The sequence below is a fragment of the Nicotiana tomentosiformis genome, chromosome 2 (assembly GCF_000390325.3).
Source record: "Nicotiana tomentosiformis chromosome 2, ASM39032v3, whole genome shotgun sequence".
Lineage (NCBI taxonomy): Eukaryota > Viridiplantae > Streptophyta > Magnoliopsida > Solanales > Solanaceae > Nicotiana > Nicotiana tomentosiformis.
Window position 1 is genome coordinate 119,103,505 of NC_090813.1, and position 15,449 is coordinate 119,118,953.

General features: G+C 34.8%; 1 protein-coding gene across 1 annotated transcript; it reads right to left on the reverse strand.

The window, feature by feature from the left end:
- Positions 1-4,274: 4,274 nt before the first annotated feature.
- LOC104113703 (TMV resistance protein N-like) lies at positions 4,275-15,230 on the reverse strand. The gene is made up of 5 exons (XM_009623954.4): positions 14,582-15,230; positions 7,471-8,557; positions 7,019-7,294; positions 5,477-6,601; positions 4,275-5,298 (listed from the first exon to the last, which is right to left on the reverse strand). Exons 1-5 carry the CDS (start codon positions 15,106-15,108, stop codon positions 4,597-4,599), a joined length of 3,717 nt encoding a protein of 1,238 aa, XP_009622249.1. The 5' UTR covers positions 15,109-15,230; the 3' UTR covers positions 4,275-4,596.
- Positions 15,231-15,449: the final 219 nt, after the last annotated feature.

The following is a 15,449-nucleotide window of genomic DNA, read 5'->3' on the forward strand; positions in this document are numbered from 1 at the left end:
AAGAGAGAAAGCTACAGAATAATAACCTTTAAGAGTTATCGAAAAGAGGTTTTGACAAGATTGACGGTGTGAGCAGAGTTAATTCATTAAGATTGTGTTTGATAGTTGTGAATACATTAGCTTTCCGTTTATGTATGTAATTTATTTTTTCTTAGTAAGAAAGATTGCTCAGAAGTAAGTCAGAAGGTGAGTCGTCATTGACGTAAAGTGTAAAGAATTATAGAGGATAAGGAAAGTTGTTCGGGTCCCAACAAAAGGGAAGGATATGTAAATACAAGACCTTAACCTTTGGTCTAAGGAGGAGATGTGAAATTGTCAGTAAGTCTAGTTGGAGATTTGAAACCCGCAGTAGTTAGCATGGGATATAAAAACTATAAAATCATGCCCAGTTATATGTATGGCTGTCCAACGGGACGGGACGACATTTAGCCGGGACGGTGGCAGGACGGGACGAAACAGGACGGGACAAACGGGATGAAACGGTAGGCCCATCCCATCCCGCTAACAAACGGGACGAGACGAGACGGGATGGGACGGACGCTAGGCCCATTCCGTCCCGCTAACAAACGGGATGGGACGGGACGGGACGAGTTCGCGGGCCTTAAGTGCCGTTTTAAAAAAAAATTATTTAAGCACTGAACTTGGCAACGGCTATTCTTTTAACAATGACTAAGTTTTTAAAGTTTGCAACAGCTAGTTTTTTTGACTTATTTAATAAACTTAAAAATTAAACAAAAATTAAGAAACTAAGTAAAGAATTATAAAATATTAAAACAAAAGACTTGTAATGAAATATTCTAGTAATTATAAATTTATAATAGAGTTATAATTTATTTAATATAATTTCAAGCCATTAAGTAACTAAGTAAGAGTGTAAGACAATTCATAAAAAAAATTCAATGCTTAGAGCCTTTTTATTTTATTAATAGAACTTTCAAATCTCAAATACAAATATAATTCTTTTGAAGAGCACCTAATCTATGCAGCCACCTTCTAGGAGGGTTCTGTTTGAACTAGGCCTCTTAGTAGCCAATTATAAATTATTATACTAATATTTGTAAATTCCTATATAACTTCGTTGTAACTTATCTATAATTTCTTAACTTCGTTGTAACTTATCTATAATTTCTCTCGGACATTGTTCTGAAATTGGCAATGTTGATTGATGTTCCATGAGTTCTATGTCGTCATAGCTCCCAGTGCTAAGTATCTCAGTGTATTCTTCTTCTTCCCTAGTTTCACCACCTATTGTTTCCATAAATTTATATTTATCAAACATTGATCTAACATAAGAATATATGTTAGCTTGGCAGTCTTCGAGAGATGGTTGTTCATTTTCTTGAATTGCTAAATTCTCATAAATTTTACGAACAAGTCCATTTGCACCCCTTAATTTTAAAGATGGGTTAAGTATAGTAGAAATTAAATAAACTTGGGGAATAGGAAAAAAATACTTTTTAAATTTTGCAATCATTTCATTAATGGCCGGTGCGTAAGTTGGATTAATTTTGTAATCATTTCATTAAGCTAGTTGATACAGTTGTGTTAGTACTTAGCAGAAGTATTATCTAAGGTGATAGTTAAAACTTTATCAATGAGTCCATAAAAATCAATAATTTGTAGAACAGTAGTTGCAATATATGCTCCAGTGTGTTTTGAATTAACAAATTTATAACCAATAATACGTTTTTGCATGTTCCAGTGATGATCAGTCCAATAACATGTAACAGTTAAATAATCACAACCATTAGGACTATGACCTATATCAGATGTTATAGACACTTTACAATATAAGTGAAAAAATACACAACAAAATATACTGAAGATATTCGGTTTGAAATTTAAAAACATCATTTCTAACCGTGGTCTTAGAAAAACCTTGAAAAGCAGGATTATAAGTTTATTGTATATAATGCACAAAAAGAATAGGACGCGGGATAGGCGGGACGGGATGGGACGGGATAGGACGGGACGGGACGGGACGGGACGGGACAGGACAAACGGGACGAAATGGCCATCCCGTCCCATCCTGTGTCCCGTTTAACATGGGCCCATCCCGTTTAGAATTAATGGGACGGGACGGAACACGGGATGGGACCGAGATGGGACGGCCCGTCCTGTTGGACAACTTAGTTATATGTCACGAGGGTAGTGTCATTGCACGAGACTCTAATTTTTGGATTACTGGTCAAAGACTTAGCTCACAACAATAGTATAAGTGTTTTCAGGAAGTACCTTAAAAAGATAAGCAAATATGGGAAGTATAGCTCATGATTGAGGCATACAAGAGAACTATGGTGAAAGAAGTTCACTGCTTAGCCAAGCTAGGAGTTCAACTTTCGGAATCCGAAGATGGTGGAGTTGTTGTCCAGAACTGGACTTGTTCCTTCTTAGTAGCCTAAGTGAAGGAGAAACAATTTGATAATCCCTGCTTGTTACAGCTGAAAGAGAGGATTCACAAGTATAAGACGATGACCTTTGAACAAGGGGGAGATGATGGTACTTTGAGGTACCAACAGGGACAGTGTGTTCCACACATAGATGGACTTAGAGAGGAAGGATCATATTAGAAGCCATAATTCCAGGTCTTCTATCCACCAAGGTTCCCCAAAGATGTATCATTCTCAATAATATTTATTGGTGGAATAACATGAAAAATAACGTCGCAGACTTTGTAGCTAAGTGTCTAAAATATCAACAAGTGAAAGTCGAGCAGCAAAAAGTCTAGTATTTTACCACATAATACATATATTCTTGAGTGGATATGGTAAATATGGACTTTATAATAGGATTGTATCGCTTATTTTGAAAGCATGATTTGATTGGGTGATTATAAATCGACATACCAAGTCAATGCTGAACACTTGTATTTGGGCCTGGGGCCGTAGTTTATGCTTTATGCATGTTTGTGCCTGAGGCCGTAGTTTATTCTTTATTCATTTTGGGCCTGAGGTTGTAGTTATGTATACGTATACTTGGGCCCGAGACCATAGCTTGTGCACATATATAGTGGGCCCGAGGCCGTAGTTTATCAGATAAACAGGTGGTTCATCATTCAGAAGAGGGAGTATTCATATCCTTACTTCCTTTGCTCAGTTCAGTTATCAGTTATCAGTGATCAGTAATCAGTGATCAGTTTAGTTTCAGTTTCAGTATTTACAGTTCTTTCTTTCTTTCAATTGTTTTACATACCAGTGCAATTCAAATATACTGATGTCCCTTTTGCCCGGGGCCTGCATCTCGTGATGCATGTAACGATTTACAGGTTGACGATTCAGAGCGCTAGGATTTTCGTACCAGCTATTTTGTGAGCCCCAGTTCTTTCTGAGCATTACCATTACTTTACATTCTTTAAGTATTTACAGAGAGTCAGTGTTTTCAGTACTTCATTAGAGGCTTCATAGACTAGAATAACAGTTAGACAGAGTCGCATACTTTTCATTTCAAGCAATGTTGGCTAAAGTTATGTTTCAGACTTATATTAGTATTTTCGCACTTGATTTATATCATTCCAACTTTCAGTATATCAACATGCGTTAGTTTATTCAGCATTCAGTATGTTATGATATCATATGTTGATTTAGCCAGCCAGTTGGTTCGCTCAGTCACATATAGTCAGGCATCGGGTGTCGTGTTACGTCCCGGCCCAGGTTCGGGGCGTGACAACTGGACCCAATTAGTTTGGGCCAAGGTATGTCTTCTTTGTACCTTTTGCCTTGAAGAACTGACTCATTATTCCCTTTTTGTACAGATTGGGCCAAACTCTATTGCTATAGGGTGACAAGAGAGGATAAGGTCTAATGGCGAATTCCTTTGCACATGAGGTATAGTATTTGATGTTACAACTGTATATTTTTCTTTTCCTTTAATATCTTTCAATAGTTTATATATTAAACTTCAAGAAAACATGTTTGGACAGTCAACAGGATTCAATATTATTCTTTTGTTATTAAGATTATTGATTTTTAGCTTGTGTAGTACTTGATGCATGCCCGAAAAATATTTTTTTTTACCTGTGATCTGTCCTAAATTAGCGTGTGCTTTAATTAGGAAATTTTTTGTAGATACAAGTGGCAAAATTTTGCCTTCGACACTGGAAAACTACACCCCTTACAGGCTAGTTAATTTTAATTTGGGGTGTGTTTGGTATGAATGGAAATATTTTCCTTCCTACCTAACACACCCTTGAGGCACATTCTATTAGTTCGTGTAATTATGGGATTTCATGCTATTTTATATAATAATAATAAACTATAAATCCAATTCACTAGAGCTTTTAACAAAATACAAGCAGCACTCTTCAATTTATACAAGTAGACACAATTACATTTAGGTCCATATATAAAACCCCACAAAAAGCACACTAATTAAGATACAAACCAAACATAAGAAAACTACAAGGCTTGAAACTTAGATTTGTTCCCTTCTTTTCTTATGGTACAACAAGCCAATCAATTCAACAAAATAAAGCCAATAGACACTTACTCTCTTAGTTTCATTAGCAAACTCAAGCCACAAACAAACAAACCAACAAACCAACGTAAGTTGCCAATCATGAGCAAGAACCATCAACCAACAACTGCTGATGGACAGAAGCTAGCATTCAAAAGAGAGAGTCTTTTGAATTTTATAGGCAATTGATTTCCTCAAATTCATGAGCTGAGTGGTATCTTGCTCAATGGGGTCAACATCCCAATTCAATTCAGTAACACCAGCCATAAGTGCAGCAATATCCTCTTTGATCACAGCTTCTTCTTTACTTTCTTTACCTCCTCCTTCATACACCACTAATTCTTTGCTCCCAGCTGAATCTTTATTAACCCCTGCACGTTCAGCTGCCAATGTGCTCAAATCTTGTTTGTAAACAAGCTGAATTCCACACCTCCTTACCTTTGTCCACGGATCCTGCCTTATTCTAATTGAAAGACTACCACAAACTTTAGACCAATCTTCAGTTGTGAAATCAGGGAAGAGGAGACGAAAAAGATTGAAAGAGATATAAGTTATCCACACGTGATCAGAATCGTACACTTCTCCCATCTTTGAAGCAGCAGAAGGTGCATTTTCAGAAGTGTATTCTCTGTGGTCTAGGCTAACCAACTTGAAAGTAACACCTAGTTTTGACTTCGGAATAAAACTGTCCAAAACGAAACACACTGCAATTCCCACAATGTTATCTTGCCAATCTGAAGGTAGCTGCACTGAGATAGAACCGCCTACTTTCTGATGATCAAACCACACGGGGATTTTTCCTCCAGCAACCAGTATACTGAATCGACCATATATGATGGAGTGCCCCTGTTGCACAAAATCCAAGCGACAGTGAATATTGTCATTATGGTATTTCTGTTGCTTGGTGCTTTATATAATATAACTCCAACACTACATGTCGGGTAAACGGAGTAACAGATACAAAAATGTGGAAAATATAGTGCAAGCATATATGGTGAAAAACAGCATGGAGAGGCGTGCGTACCTGAAGTAGCAGTTCCAACAACAAATCCACAGCAAAAATGCCAGTTTTCTTGCTTTGTTCATGCAATTTGTGACAATTGGAAAAGGAAACCTTCCTTAAGAATGCATGTCGGGTTGAAAGATTTCCAAGAGTGTGTAGGGCCGGGCACTCGTTTGCCTCTATCACAGCAATACTCAATGGAAGATCAGGCAGTACTTCAAGTCTCTTGCATTCTTCCAATTTCAGGACTTTGAATCCCGGGAGTCCAGATATTTTTGAAGGACATTGCACAAAATTATTTCGGCTCAAATTTAACTCCTCCAATGAGGCCAAGTGCCAAACATCAGTAGCAACTTCATCTACCAAATCAGAGTCACTGAGGTCTAATTTCTTCAAGTAACGCAAACCAGATAAGGATGGCCGTGCTGTTTGTGGCTTCTTTCTCTCAGCATCTGATCGTTTCATAAGATTCTTGACATTTGTCATTGAAGTGAACTTGCTTAAACTTGCCACTCCAAATGACGTATCCTTTTTAATATTCTTGCATCCACTGAAAGAAAGGATTTTCAAGTTCCCCATTTTGGAGATAGTTGATGGTAGCTTGGTAATTGCAGTTCCATCCACAAGGACTTCTTCCAAAGTTTCCAATTGGCCAAGAGTTTCGGGCAATGTCTCGAGTTTTGAACAGCCAGAGAGATTAAGACTACGGAGACATCTCAAACCGCAGATGCTGTAGGTTATATTTTCCAGGCATTTGCAATTGCTGAGGTTTATGGACACAAGGCCACTGATATTTATCAGGGAGTCGGGTAGCTCTTTAATAGCAGTCCCTTCCAAGTGAAGTTCTGAAAGATTTGGCATTAAGCCAATAACTTGAGGAAAATTTTCAAGTTTGGTGCAGTCCCAAAGAAGAAAAATTTCCAAAGATTCAAGGTGAATGGTATTCGGAAGACGACTGAGCTTTGAGCAGTGAGACATATTCAAGTATTTAAGCCTTTGAAGTGTTCCAATTGACTCATGAACTACTACCAAGTTTTTACAGTTGCTAAGATTCAACTTTTCAAGATTTGGCATCATGCTGAAATCTGGACTGTTAATTAGCCCATTGGAGTAGCTGAGGTTCAAATACTTCAACTGCTCAAGGTTCTGATTAAGTCAAAAACCAAAAAGAGTGAGAAACAATGAAAAGATTTTTGTTGTTGTTTTGTAATCTACCTTATCTAGTTTTAAAGCCAACTAGCTTTGTTTGATTTGCTGTTAATTTGAGGTTTCTTTGATGAAACATATGAATGATTAAATTTACCAAAAACTCACTTTAATTAATTAAGAAAATTGCTAGTCAAATAATTGGTACAGTACCGATAGAAACGAAACCTTATATATGAAATCGCATTGTAAGAGAAGCAGTACTTTCTATCTAAAGTATGCAATAAAATCCTCAATACAGTTATGATAGGGTAAAGAGTTTAGTTTGTACAGTATTAAGCTATGCTCCCTACTGTAACAAAGAAAAAAACTGAAAAATCTTCAGCAAAAAACAATGTTTTAGATGGCAAAGGGTACCTTAGGTTCTGGCCATAGTTGCAAAATTTGGCCACGACTTAGCTTAAGTCCGACAAGGTTTTCTCCCTCAAAGTCTTGTGGAAGAGAGGTTGAGGGAAACTTGTGCCAATTGAGCCATTGTAACCCATTCGGAAGATAACTTGGACCTCTATTGAAGTAGGCATTGCGGATTTTGAGCAGACGTAGATTTTCCATACCTTTTAATGCCTGTGATGATAAGTTCAATTTCTCTTTTTGTGGGTAAGTCAATATTATTGCCTGAATCGCTTCTGTACCCTGCATATCATATAAGAGTAATAATGTAGCCGTTATATGTGAAGGACTCTGTATATGCTGCTGTTAAAAGTTAGAAAGTAACACACTGTTACCTGAAATTGTACTAGTATAAATTATGCAGCAGTTCAATATATCATGTACTAGTGAGTAAAGTGCTATTAGCTAGCCAAACTTACCGATTTCTTTGACATAACATCACATATATCGTCAGGAATCCACAACCTGCTGTATTTCTCTTTAGTTTGTCCCTGGCGAACCATGTACCAAGCGGTTTCTTGAACTAAATCATGCATCTGAAATCTGTCATCATCAGATATAGATAACAAAGATCTTTGAACAAGCACTGGTATTCCAATTTCAGGTTTGAAACCGAAAGCATGGAATTTCTTGATCACAGGTTCTCTTCGTTTCCCCTTAAAGAAACAAGCAATATCAAGCAATATCTGCTTGTCTAAATCATTCAATGCATCAATGCTTAACTTAAGTTTCCCTATCACATCATCATGAGGAATACCTTCCAACCTCGTTAACTCGCTCTCCCATTCTTCTTTTTCTCTTTTGTGCAAAAAGCATCCCAAAACTTTGAGGGCCAAGGGGAGTCCCCAAGCACATTTCACCACTCGTAACGCTAGTTCCATGAAATGATCATGCGGTTGAGCTTCCTTGAAGGCGAACCTGTTGAAGAGCATCAAAGCCTCATTAGTTCCTAATAGGCTAACTTCATAAACTTGGTCCACTCCACAAGAAGATAGCAATTGCTTGTTTCTTGTTGTGATAATTATTCTACTACCAGCTCCGAACCCTTTGTGCCCTCCAGCTATCAGGTTTTCTATCTGTTCATCTTGATCCACGTCGTCCAGAACGATCATCACTTTTTTATAGCTCAACCTGTTCATCAGTAAGTTGGTGCTGCTGTAAAGATTGTCTTTGGTCTCTTTTAATGTCTCGGAAAGCAATTTTTCAGCCAAAGCTTGCAGTCCAAATTTTGATGCAGCTTCTCTAACGTTATCAAGAAAGCAGCCACCTTCAAACATTTCTTGAAGTTGATCAAAAACAGCTCGTGCTATGGTTGATTTGCCGATGCCGCCCATACCCCATATCCCAATTATGCGAACATCAGTCTCAGAATTTGTATTCAGCAGAGATATTAAGTTTTGTACTTGGGGCTCGATCCCGACTAGATTGTCTGCAATTTTAGGTCGTACATGGCCCAACTTGTTCAAAATTGCAACTGCAATTTGTCTCATGCACCTCGACTCATGCCTAAATTAAAGTAGGAGATAGACAGTGAAATTTCACGTTTAAGTTTGGAATAAACAACGTTATCATGCTAATACTAATGACAGTTATTATTATTATTATTCACTGAAACTTCGATTAACCTAGCTATTTGGCACTACTTTAATTTGGGGATTGTATGGTATTAAGAAATTCTAGGGATGTGTTGGGGCCAAAATTAAACTAGTAAAAAATATAAACCCTGCGCAAGCTTGATTATGCAAGGGTGCGGCCTAGTTGTCAATAAAATGGGTTAGAACTATAAAACCTCACTTTCAATTCCCAACAGAGATAAAAAATACTAGATGATTCATCTCATCTATTCTAACCTTGGTGGATAGAGTTAATATACTTTGTGAGAAGTAACATCAAATTTGTCATGAAGCTACCCAACTATGTCACAAGAGTAAGAGTTTTGCAGTGATAAATGCAAGAAAGTGAAATCTCGCATGTGGGGTCTTGAGAGGGTTACGCAGACCTTACCCCTACCCAGGGGTGTACAAAAAATATCGGTAAATCGTACCAAACTGAATCCGAGTCAAACCAGGAAAAAATCCGACATGGTTAGGTTTGATTTGGTTTAGTAATGGGAAACAAATACGATCATAATTGATTAGGTTTGGTTTTACCTTTAAAAAGTCTGACTGAAATCAAACCAACCCAACATTACATTTATATAATTTTTAAAAATATTTTATGCATATAAATTTTTATTGTAATGTAATTTATAAATATTTCTTAAAAAAATTCACGATTTTATCTTTTAATATATTATTTCAAGCTTGGACTTAACATTCTTGAATTGTCCAATAAATTTTATAGCTCATAAATATAGTAATTCAAATAAAATTCAAATCAATACTAATGCTAACAAAATAATGTAAAGCCCCCCCAAAAAAAAACTTTTGCTAAGTATAATGTTCTTGCTCAAGCTCTAAGTGGGACACAAATATGTTTAAAAAGTTATGAAGGCATAAATACATAAATCTTATGTTTAAAAGGTTGAATAGATGGCTATAAGAGGAGATGAGTAAATTGGAATCCATTGGAGTTGTTTAAGGGATGAAAATGACCTTAGCCGCATATGAACTAATTTCAATGAGCATATCTATCATTATATAATGAATTGAGATTTGAGCTACATATAAAAAGAAATCCTTGAGGTCTAGTTTCTAATACTTCAAACCGTTCTTCATTTCGATGTTCCTATAAAATGTTATAGGCATTTTACTAAAGACTATCATGTCAGAAAAATGGGTCACGTTTTGGGCGCCCAGGGGTGCGCCAGGCGCGAATCCAAATGCCAAAATCAAAAGTAATTTTAGTTGGGGTATTTTGGATGGGGCTGGGCGTGGACCGTGACGCCGAAGGCGTGAAACTGAAATAAAAGGGATGGAGAGAGAGAGAAAATAGCCTCATTCTTTAAAGATTAAACCTCCCCTCTCATCCTCAAGTCATCCAAGGATTCTCATACTACCTAAGGTGAGTTTTCAATGCGATTAACATTAGAATACTACTTTCAAACATCAATTCTAATAATATTTCATCTCAAAATCGCTAGATTCTGAACAAGAACTCAAGAACAGGGTCTCTCCACTAACCTAGGGTTTCGCGATTCAAGGAATGTCTCGTAACCACTTTCAACCACGATTGTTAGAGAGGTTTATGGTTGATATTTGTTCCTATAAACTACTACAAGAACTTGGATTATTGATGAACCCTAGAAAGAGAGAAGAATCAAACCTAGGGTTTCTATATTTTAGAAATCTTGAAACTTCTAGTATTGATCTTTAAATTAACTATGTATAGATTTGTTTGGTGAGTTGAACTAATTGGATTGGAGCAAACGAAAGTATTCAAAAGCAAGAAATCAAGGTAAGTAGAGACAATGCTTTTACTAAAGTTGTCTTCTCACAAATATCATGACATAAGTTATTGTTAGACTATATAGGGTGTTAATGTGGGCTCTGAATGGAATGAGTGGACTCACATTATCCATTAGAATTGTAGAAAAGATCTTTGATGATTATCATGGTTAATAACTCAAGAATAGTCTGTTGTTCCATAAATCATGTCTCTTGCATTCATGACTTGCATATGTTTCTTTTATGTATAGACTATTGAAAATTTCTTTTACATGATTTTATGGAATTGTTTTGATAAGAACTATGAAGATATATTATTGTTTTAAATTTTGTGACACAAGAATTACTCAGAAGAATATTTTGGGAGTTTTCTTAGATCTATGAGAAGGGTTCATAGCCTCTAATAGTTTATGTTACCCCGAAACTACTCGTGCCAGAGTAGGAGATTAGCATACCGTTGATTCGGAAACTATGATAGAAGTGCCCTGGTAAGGCACAAGAACGTGAGCATGCTAGAACCTTGAACTGTGAGGCACCACAGGAATGGGGTCCAAGCAATCAGACTGGGATCGTCCACCATACCGATCATATGGTGACATTTTCAGAATCAAGATCAGAATCAGAAAGAATGTTAGAATCAATGGAACTCCCCGGAAAAGAATAGAAAAGAAAATGCGTTGGAAAATTTACAAAGATTGTTTCAAGAAAGTTTATATATCTATAGAGAAAAGAAGAGAATTTTTGTGAATTACATAAAGAAAAACTTTATACTAGATATATGAGTTGTTTGTTTCAACTCTTCATCATTTTCTTATATCATGCATACATACTTCTTTCAGAGTCTCGTTCTAGCTTTAGTGGGAGGATCGTCCACCATACCGATCATATGGTGACATTTTCAGAATCAGAAAGAATGTCAGAATAAATGTAACTCCCCAGAAAAGAAAAGAAAAGAAAATGCGTTGGAAAATTTACAAAGATTGTTTCAAGAGAGCTTATATATCTATAGAGAAAAGAAGAGAATTTTTGTGAATGACATAAAGAATAACTTTATACTAGATATATGAGTTGTTTGTTTCAACTCTTCATCAAAAGCTTTTAGAATTTTCTTATATCATGTATACATACTTCTTTCAGAGTCTTGTTCCAGCTTTAGTGGGAGGATTGCTTTAGTTATTGAGTATTGTTATAGTGTACTGACGTTCTCTTCACGGGAACCTACATTGATCTATGTCAATGTAGGCACATATTTTGCGGGTAAGCAGGCTACGAGATAGGATACTCTCCTCCCATTACCGGAAGATTTGGTGAGCTCCATTTTAGTTCGTGGAGTTCGTTGATTCTAGAATTTTATCTTATTATTTCAATACTTTTTACAGGTTTCATAGATAGAGTCTAAACAGAGTCATGGGTGTCCACTTTGCATAACATTTATTTTTTAATGTATTCAAGATAATAGAATGAATTTCTTTTCAGAATATTATTTCATTTGAAGATTTAGAAAAGTTTTTACTTTAAATCATATCGAATTGTGTTGAGATGCATTGCATAACAGAAATACAACAGAATAGAGAAGCCAAGATGGTTCGCTCGGTCAAGTTAAGTCACCGAGTGTCGATTACGACTTTATTAGAAATTGGGTCATGACAAATAAATTCAATTCAACAATAGAAATGACAATAGTGTTGGATCTCTATTTTTAGTTTTGCATTGGTTTATACTAAAAATGCATGACTTAGTTTATTTTTTTCTTTAGTGCTTAGTATGTAATTAATAGTACCTATTAGATGTACTTATTTTAAGGTGACTTATATAGTAATTTTAAATTATATTCATTTTTATTATAGATTGTTAATTAGCAATATTTATTTTATACGATTTTATTATATCTTTGTTATTGAATATTTTAGTACAATGCTATGACTTATCTCATATTATTGTGTTATTTTCTTAAAAAATACACTATATAGTTGTATCCTACTAGGATTAAAGAAATATTTTGAGCACAAGTTATATATATATTGTGATATAAAGACTTTATCGAAAAAACCCCGAAAACCAAAAATAAATAAAAAAATCGAGATTGAAAAACTCAACTTTGTTGGTTTGATTTGGTTTATAGATTTAAAATCTCGACACCATCAATTAGGTTTGGTAATTAAAAAATTCGAACCAACCCGATCTATGTACCGATGTACACCCCTACCCCTATCTTGTGAAAGGTAGAGAGACTATTTGTGATAAACAATTGGTTCAAGAAAAATATTTTCAAACCCAATTTAAAAAAAAAACACGAAAAGTTATGATGCAAATATCATAGAAAGAAATTAAAGGAAAAGTATTGCCACAAAAGTAATAAAGATACCCCAAATAAAAGAAACAACAGTAATTAATTTGAAGAATAAGACAAATGAGGTGCTAATGGACATAGTTGAGAAGGCTAAAATAGATTTCAGCCCTTTTGATGGTAAAAGCAACAATACTAATTGGTTTTTGAGTATCTAACTCAACCTAAAAGTTAGAGTTAGTAAGGTAAAAATTTGTTTTATTCTAATACTATGTTAAAATTATAGATTCCGAGTCTAATCCAACATCAAACCTAATACGAAAATCTGAAACTTCGTTGCACGGAGATGTGTAGTCTTACTCTAATACGATATTGACTTGTGTCATTAGCTAATTTAAAAGTTTAAAATGTTAGGTAACAATCACCTTTATTTTTTTAGTGAAATAATAATATGTAAGAAATGAAGTTAGCAAAAAGGATATAAAGCAAATAACATTGAAACACGAGCCCATTTGGACATAACAAAATTTTTTTTTTTTTCAAAAAATTTTTACTTTTTTCTGAAATCAGCGTTTATTTATAAAATTTTCAATTTTCACCTGAAGAAGCATTTTGAAATTTTTCGAAATTTTGAAAAACTCCAAAAAGCTATTTTTCAAAATTTTCGCTCAGATTACTCACAAAACTTCAAAAACAACCCAAAATATTTTTCAAAATTTTCGCTCAGATTACTCACAAAACTTCAAAAACAACCCAAAATTATATTTATGTCCAAACACAACTCTGATTTTCAAATATTATTTTCACTTAAAATTTTTTTTTTTTTTTTTGGAATTTTATAATTCTTATGGCCAAACGCAAAATTAGTTAAATATAGTGGTTGTTCCTCGAGAATAGATTTTAGGTCTAATTCAATCTCAAATATTATCGCATATGTGAGAATTGCCCAAAACATCCTTCAACCGATGGGACACTTCATAGTTTACATCCTCTCCTTCGGCATGCCCAAGCTTTCTAAATAGAGGGTGGATAACATAATATAGGGGTCCAACATCAAAAAATAGAATAACATGAACGATACTCTTATACCATGATAAAAAATGGAATTTATCTTAAAATAATAATAAAAAAAACTACCTAAATTATAGATAAACTGATAGATATTGTTATTAAGTATGTCAAACCTTAAATATCATCTCCTAAAATTTTGGCATTAGAAGAAACTAGTAGCACTCCCTTCCGAAAAGAATGAATTGTTTACTTCATATAGTCTATTTAAAAAGTATTGTCTTTATAAATTTAAAAACAATTTAAATCGAGCTTCTCATTTTATTATGATAAGCTTTTATAGCCCAATAAATATTCTAACTGGTTTAGAACAACGATACTCAGAAAACAAATGGAGTAATAGAGTATATTTAGAATCGAATTAAATTATTTGCCAAATTGTAGAAGAGAAAAATACTGCTTCATTAATTGTACTTTGTTTGGCAATATCTCCTTATTAGACGTTCTAAACTGAATGATACAAGGTTTAAATATCTTTCTTTAATTTCTTTTTAAAATTTTGGAGCCATCTCAAATAAAGTGGAACGAAAGGATGGAGTAATAATGTAAATGCATCCAGTGTCGCCCAAAGACCAACTTTAACTTTTTGTTTTTAAAAGAAAAAGAAACTTAACTTTCTATAAAAGCGTTAAATGGTTAAATGAAAGTTAAAAAATGTGCAACAGAATAAAAATGAACTAAATCAACGGAGGGAGTAATTTTTTTTGAAATTTATGATTTAATTTTAAGTAATAATATTTGTGTGGCTAAAATAAAAAATTTAAGTTAAAGAGTTAGATTGCTGCTTACCCATCTTCCATGTGTTGGACGTCATAACCAGAGATGTTAGCTGCCTCCTTCAAAGCATCCCTCCATTCTTTGATCTTCTTTTCATCGAAATTCTTTTCATGTTCTGCGAAAGCTTCTTCATAACTCCCCTTCTGTTTTCTCACTACCGAAGGATCTACTCCGTAGAAGACAGGAATCAGCGTTTGCCCTCTATGTTTTGTGCAATCAACAATCTTCCTCAATTCCTCCAAACACCAGGAGGAATTGGCATAGTTTTTTGAGAAAATGACAACTGCAAACCTAGACTTTTCAATTGCGTTAAGGAGTTCAGGGGAAATGAATTTTCCCCTCCGTAACTCTATGTCGTCTCGAAATGCATGAATCCCCTTTTCATGCAAAGTGGTGTAGAGGTGATCAACAAAACTCTTTCGAGTATCTTCACCCCTAAAACTCAAGAAAACGTCATATGACCATTGACGACGACTACTTGTTTCAGTATCAGTCGTCGTCTGATAAGAAGAAGACACATTACTGTCTTCTGTGCTCATTGTAAAGGAAAAAGGAATTTAGACTGCTTGCATCAGAAAGCTACGTTTATATTATTGTAAAGGAAAAGGAATTATTTTGCTACTTGCCTTTTGCCCTCCTTAGAGGTTACGTTGTGTCTATATCATTATATAGGAGAAAGAACTGCTTGCCTCATATTTTAGTCTTTTGTCCTGCTGTTTATTTTTCGATTAATAGCTTGCTTTACCAATTTTTGCGAAATCACAAACAAATACTCCTATCATGTATAAAAAAATAATTTTGCTTGGCTGTCAATTTATGTGTCGTAATTAACTGAAATTGAAGAAAGTAATTAATAAAAATATTTTAAATTTATGATCTT

Bases quoted from the DNA above. Each gene is read 5' to 3' on its own strand.
- LOC104113703 (XM_009623954.4), bottom strand. From the start codon at position 15,108: ATGAGCACAGAAGACAGTAATGTGTCTTCTTCTTATCAGACGACGACT. The intron at 8,558-14,581 runs GTAAGCAGCAAT...ACTTTAATTTAG, and splicing joins GTCCAACACATGGAAGATGG to GCATGAGTCGAGGTGCATGA. The intron at 5,299-5,476 runs GTACGCACGCCT...TTTGTGCAACAG, and splicing joins TGTTGGAACTGCTACTTCAG to GGGCACTCCATCATATATGG.